We start from the raw sequence: 6,248 nt of genomic DNA, 5'->3' as shown, positions 1-6,248 counted from the left end.
AAAAATAACGGCTGCTTCTGGTGTTGATTCTGGTGCTGTTTCTCCTTCTGCTGCTGCTGTTTCTGCTGCTCTTGCTGCTGCAGCTGCAGCTGCAGCTGCAGCAGCAGCAGCAGCAGCTGCTGCTGCTGCTGCTGTAGCTGCTATGCTTATATCCTGGCGAGCAGCAGAAGGTCCCCCCCCTCAACGACGAGGCTGCTGCGGCCGCCCAGCTGAAATGCTGCTGCTTCTTTGGTGCTGCTGTCTCCTTTTCGTGTGTCTTTGCTGTCTCCTTTGTGTGTACCTAGTAGGCGCGCGAGCGCATTAGAAGGGCCAGTTCCTGCTGCTGTTGCTGCTGCTGCTGCTGCTGCTGCTGCTGCTCCTGCTGCTGCTGTTCCTGCTGCTGCTGCACTGCTGCGGCCTGAAGGACCCAGCCAAGAAGCAGCAACACCACGAGGCATAACAGCAGCAGCACTAACATGCAGCTGATGCAGCAGCACGGGCCCCCCCTCTCCCAGCCCCACAACAGACCAGCAGCGCAGCAGCATCCCTCCCTCTCCGCCGCTGCTGCTACCGTTGCTGCTGCTGCTGCTGTTGCTGCTGCTGGGAGCAGCAGCAGCAGCAGCAGCAGTGACGAGCCAGACCTCAGGCGCAGCACTGCCGCAGCCGCATGCACGAGAGACANAGCAGCAGCAGCAGCAGTGACGAGCCAGACCTCAGGCGCAGCACTGCCGCAGCCGCATGCACGAGAGACAGAGACAGAGGAGACAGCAGCACCCTTGTGAGCCGACCAGCGAAACACCTCCTCCTCCAGCCCCAAATCAACTGCATGCACTGTCCCCTCTCCGTCTCCATATACAACGCAGCGGAGAGCAGCACAGCTGCCGCCGCAGCATGTTGCTGTCAGGCTGCTGCTGCAGCAGCTGCCTGTACACCCCGCTGCAGCAGCAAGACAAGGCCTGCAGCAAGCGGGGCCCTCCTGCAGCACCGCCAGACAGAAACAGGTAGGTGCATGCGTTGCTTCAACAGACCAGCTGCTGCTGCTGTTGCTGATGCTGCTGCTGTTGCCTCCTCGCATTACTGCTGCTGCTGCTGCTGCTGCTGTCTGTTTCTTGGCAGCTTTTGCTGCAGGAGGTGCAGCAGCAGCAGCAGCAGCAGCAAGCCGCGCGCGCGTGTGCAGCAAGTCGTCGCAGGTTATCACCGAGACCAGACGGGGGGCCCCCGAGGGCCCCACAGCAGTTAGCTGCCACACACAGAGACAGGGGCCCTCAATAAAAGGCAAGCTGCTGCTGCAGCGGGGGGTTAGTTCAGGTGTACATACACCTGAGCGTTTTGCTGCTTCTGTGTCTGCTGCAGCAACGCTACCTAAACCCCACAAACTCGCGGCCCAGCTGGGGGCCTCAAGCCATGTGTCTTCTTCTCCGCCTGCATCCTGCTGCTGCTGCTGCTGCTGTTGACGCTTCTGCTGCTTCTGCTGCTTCTGCTGCTGCTGCTTTGCTGCTGCAGCACCCTTCACACCACCTGCAGCAAACAAGGGGCCCCCTAGACCCCTCAAGCTGCTGCGGGGGCCCCTCGCCGATACCCTGAAGGCNGGCGCTGCTGCTGCGTTTCTTCTTTGCTGCTGCTGCTGCTGCTGCAGTGCAGCAGCAGCAGCAGCAGCAGCAGGAAACCTCGAAGCAAACAGCCTAGACTGCATCACGCGAGACACAAAGGCCTCCTTTGCCTGGCCCCGGAGGCTACCCAGCAGCTTCAGTGGGTGGGGTCTCCTCTTGCTGCGGCCCTTAGATACCCCTCCTGTGCTGCTGCTGCTGCTGCTGCTGCTGCTGCTGCTGCTGCTGTTTCTGCTGCTGACGGTGCTGAATTGGTTACTGCCAGCAGCAGCAGAACCCGATGCGTCGCCACAGGCCGTCTCTCCTGAGCCCAGCCGCTGCAGCAAACTGCGAGGAGCAGCAGCACCGGCTATCAGGGTTGTGTCCTGCTGCAGCAGCTGCTGCTGCACGCCTACACCGAGAGTGATCACGAAGGCCCCGCTGCCGTCTGCTGCTGCTATTTGCTGCGTAATGTTATGGGGCCTCCAACAAACAGCAGGTCTGCATGCGCGCTGCTGCTGCAGTTCATAGATGCTGCTGTTGCTGCGACTGGTGCTGCTGCTGCTGCCCTCTGCTGCTGCTGCTCTTGCTGCTGCTGCTGCAGCAGAAGCACTCAGAGCCTCTGCTACTACAGAAGGAGACAGCAGCGGACCCCGCAGCAGACAAAAAAGAAAGGCCCAGCCAGAGGAATCAGAAACGAGGAGACTGTCTCCTTGCGGTACCCATGCAGCACACGTTACTTGGCTTGCTGCTGCTGCTGCTGCTGCTGCTGCTGCTGCTGCTGCTGCTGCTGCTCCCCCGTGGCCGCCAGAGCCCGCGTGCTGGTGCTGCTGCAGACGCAGCAACAGAGGCAATGTTTGTAGTCCTCTTTTCCCCGAATGTTGTCGCTGCTGCTGCTGCTGCTGCTGCTGCTGTTGCTGCTGCTGCTGCTGCAGTTCTGCTGCTGGTCTCTCTAAGGTGTCCAGGCGTTGTATTTCGGTGCCGCGTGCCTCAGTTGCTGCTGCGGTGGAGGGAGCAGCAGCAGAAGCAGCAGATGCATGCGCAGGAGCAGCACTAGCAGCAGCAGGTGCAGCAGCAGCAGATACAGCAGAAGAAGCTGCATCAGCAGCAGCACTAGCAGCAGCTGCTGCAGCTGCAGCAGGACCCCGTGGCAGGCTGCGAGCCCCCAAACCAAAAGAGCGAAGCACCGGAGTAAGGACCGGCGGACCGGCCTGCTGCTGCTGCTGCTGCTGCTGTTGCTGCTGCTGCTGCTGCTGCTGCAATGCCCGCAGCAGCACAGCAAAGACAGGCAGAAAAGGATGAGCTGCAACGACACCAGTAAACTCAAATGCAGCACGCATTGAAGACAAAGGTGAGAAGACACCGTACGGGAACACAAGGCTGCTGCTGCTGTTGCTGCTGCTGCTGCTGCTGCTGCTGCTGCTGCTGCTGTCAGTGACACGAGCAAGCAAGCGGGAGTAAGAGCACAGCCGCGAGGTCTGTGTTACGGTGTATAGGGCGATGTCTCGGGATAACAACAACCCCACCCACTCTGCCAGCGACGCAACACCACTCTGCTGCTGCTGCTGCTGCTGNCTCGGGACAACAACAACCCCACCCACTCTGCCAGCGACGCAACACCACTCTGCTGCTGCTGCTGCTGCTGTTGCTGCTGCTGCTGTTGCAGCTCGCGTTCCTCGCTGCTGTCTCTTGCAAGGTAGATGGCACCTCTTGCTGCTGCTGCTGCTGCTGCTGCTGCTGCCTTCGGAGCAAACAGCGGCCGCCGAGAGCTCATCAAGTAAGGGAATGCACCCCCGGGTCCGCATGCATCACTCAATAGAGACAGCTGCAGCTGCTCCTGCTGCTGCTGCTGCTGCTGCTGCTGCTTATGGTGGTGCTGGTGTTGGTGCTGGTGCGGGTGTTGGTGCTGCTGGTGATCCTGGTGCTGATACTGCTGCTGCTGCTGCTGCTGCTGCTGCTGCTGCTGCTGCTGCAGCGAGGGGTATCTGATGAGGCTAGCGGCTTCTGCATAGCGGGTTTCTGCTGCTGCTGCTGCTGCAGCAAGTGCAGCAGCACAGCGCATGCTGTCTTGGTTTGTTAGCCCCAGCAGCAGACGAGGGAGAGAGAGGGCCCTAATACCTCTTGGGGGCCCTTCAGGTGTACATACACTCACAACAACCTCACCAGAAACACCGAGACCCGCGGGGCTGCTGTGTCTGCTGCTGCTGCTGCTAGCAGCAGCAGCAGTAACAGACCCCAGCAGCGCAGCAACAGGCAGCAACGCCCACTCCCGCTCAAATGCAGCTAAAGCAGCGGTGCTGCCGTCATCCTGATGCTCTTGCTGCTGCTGCTGCTCTTGCTGCTGCTGCTGCTGCTGCTGCTGCTGCTGCAGCTGCAGCGGCCCCAAACTGTGGGTTTGTCTGATGACTTCAAAGGCGTTGCTGCAGCTGTTGCTGCTGCATGCGCCCTGCAGCATGCAGCCAGGGAAGAGANGATGACTTCAAAGGCGTTGCTGCAGCTGTTGCTGCTGCATGCGCCCTGCAGCATGCAGCCAGGGAAGAGAGCAGCAGCAACAACAGGGATAGCTGGTAGAGGCGTTGCTGCTAGCATATGTTCAGCTACATGCATCGATATCACATGCTGCAGCTGCCGCTGCTGCTGCTGCTGCTGCTGCTGCTGCTGCTGCACTTTGTCTTGAGGGGGGAAGCAGCTGCTGAAGCGACGGCTGGAGCCCCTTGGTGTGGGGCTGTTGCATGCGGGGGTGGCGGCGTGTCTTTCATTTGCTGCTGCTGCTGCTGCTGCTGCTGTGCCCAAATACTGCTGCTGCTGATGCTGTTGCTGCTGCTGCTGCTGCAGCTGCAGCTGCAGCTGCTGCTGCAGCTCATCTGGCTCCACACGGCCGTCATGTGCCTGCCCGTTCGCGTGGTGCTCATGCATATGCAGATGATGGTGGTGTCCCCGTTGCTGCTGCTGCTGCAGCTGCTGCTGCTGCTGCATCTGCTGCTGCTGCTGCTGCTGCATCTGCTGCTGCTGCTGCTGCTGCTGCTGGTGCTCGTGCTCGTGGGGGTGGTGCTGGTGCTGCTGCGTGCGGTGCTGCTTGCTGGCCAGGTGTCTAACCCCCTGCATGAGAGCGTCGCGGTGCAGCAGCGGCCGCAGCAGCGCAGCAGTTGGTGGCTGCTGCAGCGGCAAGAAGGAGGTTTGCTGCAGCGCCCACTGCAGCCTGCTGCAGCAGCAGAGATCTCTCCACAGCAGCCCGAGGCCTTCTCCCCCCCAGCTTTCTGCTGCAGCACGAAGCATCGAGGCCCTCTTCCCTCCTGCTGCTGCTGCTGCTGCGGCGGCTGCTTCTGCTGCTGATGCAGGAGACTGGTGTGTGTGTGCGTCCAGCAGCAGCGGCAGCAATGCTGCTGCAGCAGGCAGCAGCGCCCGCATAAAGACAGGCCGCAGCTGGGTGCCTAGGAACTCTACAAAGGAGCTGCTTAAGCATGTGAGGCTGCAGCAAAGAGAATAAGCCTCTTCTGCTGCTGCTGCTGTTGTTGCTGCTGCTGTTGCTGTTGTTGCTGCTGCTGCTGCTGGGTCTACTGTCTGCTCCTGCTGCACCTTGGCGGGCGCGTTCATAAGCAAGCCTTCAAGTGTATTTCTCCGCGCGAGAGGCTGCTGCTGCTGCTGCTGCTTTTGCCGCTGCTGTCTCTGCTGCTGCTGCTGCTGCTGCTGCAGCTGCTGCAGCAGCAGCTGCTGCTGGCCCCGCAGCGCCACCGCCGTGCGGCGAGCCTCTGTCTGTAGGTGCTGTATAACCTCAAGTATGAATTCGAGGAGCCGCACAGCAACACAAGCAGCAAGAGCGAAGGCAGCAGCAGAAGCTGCTGCTGCTGCTGCTGCTTGGCCCCTTATTCCTCCTGCTGCTGCTGATGCTGCACCCGTTCCAGCAGCAGCAACCCAACGTGGCTGCAACAGCTGCTGCAGCACCTTCAACACATCCTGCTGCAGCAGCAAACAACGAGGCCGAGATAGAAGCAGCTGCAGCAGCGTAGCAGCCTTATGTACAAGCCCCAAGGTCCTGTCTTCTTCCCAGTGCGTTCTGATGCTGCTGCTGTTGCTGCTGCTGTTGCTGCTGTTGCTGCTGCTGCTGCATGTTCGTGGCGGAGGATTTGATTGGGCCTTGCCGCTGACGCTGCTGCTGCTCTGTCTAGCGACGCCGTCAGGACCTGCTGCTGCTGCTGCTGCCGTTGCTGCTGCTGCTGCTGCTGCTGTTGCTGCTGCAGTAGAGGGAACGTGCTGCAGCAGCAAGCCGTTGTCCATACAAAAGACAGACGGCATCGAAGCAACAGCACCCAGCAGCAAACTGCAGCAGCAAACAGCAGCAACCCCGTAGAGCCGTTGCAGCTCAAGTAACGATAGAGCCCCCTCAACGCAGCTCCAGTCGCTGCTGCTGCTGCTGCTGCTGCTGCTGCTGCTGCTTCTACTGCGCCTGCTACAGCTGCTCCTGTTGCAGCTGGAAACGCTGCTGCAGCAGCAGCTGCAGCAGCTGCAGTCCTGCTGCAGCTGCTGCTGCAGCTCGCTAACGCATGAAACGAGGCAGCAATACAACGCGGGGACGCTCAGCACCTTGGGGTGTATAGACGGCATCTCCAGGGTGTCTCGCAGCAGCTGCAGCAGCAGCGGCAGCAGCAGCGGCAAGCTGAAGCTTGAGGGCACCGTATCTGCTGC

At 60.8% G+C, this 6,248-nt stretch overlaps 1 protein-coding gene across 1 annotated transcript in view; it reads right to left on the bottom strand.

The window, feature by feature from the left end:
- Nucleotides 1-280: 280 nt before the first annotated feature.
- Nucleotides 281-6,248, bottom strand: part of EMH_0011010 (uncharacterized protein) — a gene marked incomplete at both ends in the record, with an annotated part of 6,546 nt that continues 578 nt past the window's right edge. The window contains 5 exon segments of the mRNA XM_013499101.1: nucleotides 281-660; nucleotides 664-1,567; nucleotides 1,571-2,821; nucleotides 3,163-4,011; nucleotides 4,182-6,248. Coding sequence (XP_013354555.1) covers nucleotides 281-660; nucleotides 664-1,567; nucleotides 1,571-2,821; nucleotides 3,163-4,011; nucleotides 4,182-6,248 — 5,451 coding nt within the window.

Source organism: Eimeria mitis, genomic scaffold, assembly GCF_000499745.2.
Source record: "Eimeria mitis Houghton genomic scaffold, Emh_scaff400, whole genome shotgun sequence".
In the NCBI taxonomy this organism is placed as follows: domain Eukaryota; phylum Apicomplexa; class Conoidasida; order Eucoccidiorida; family Eimeriidae; genus Eimeria; species Eimeria mitis.
This window is presented reverse-complemented; position numbering and strand designations above follow the sequence as displayed.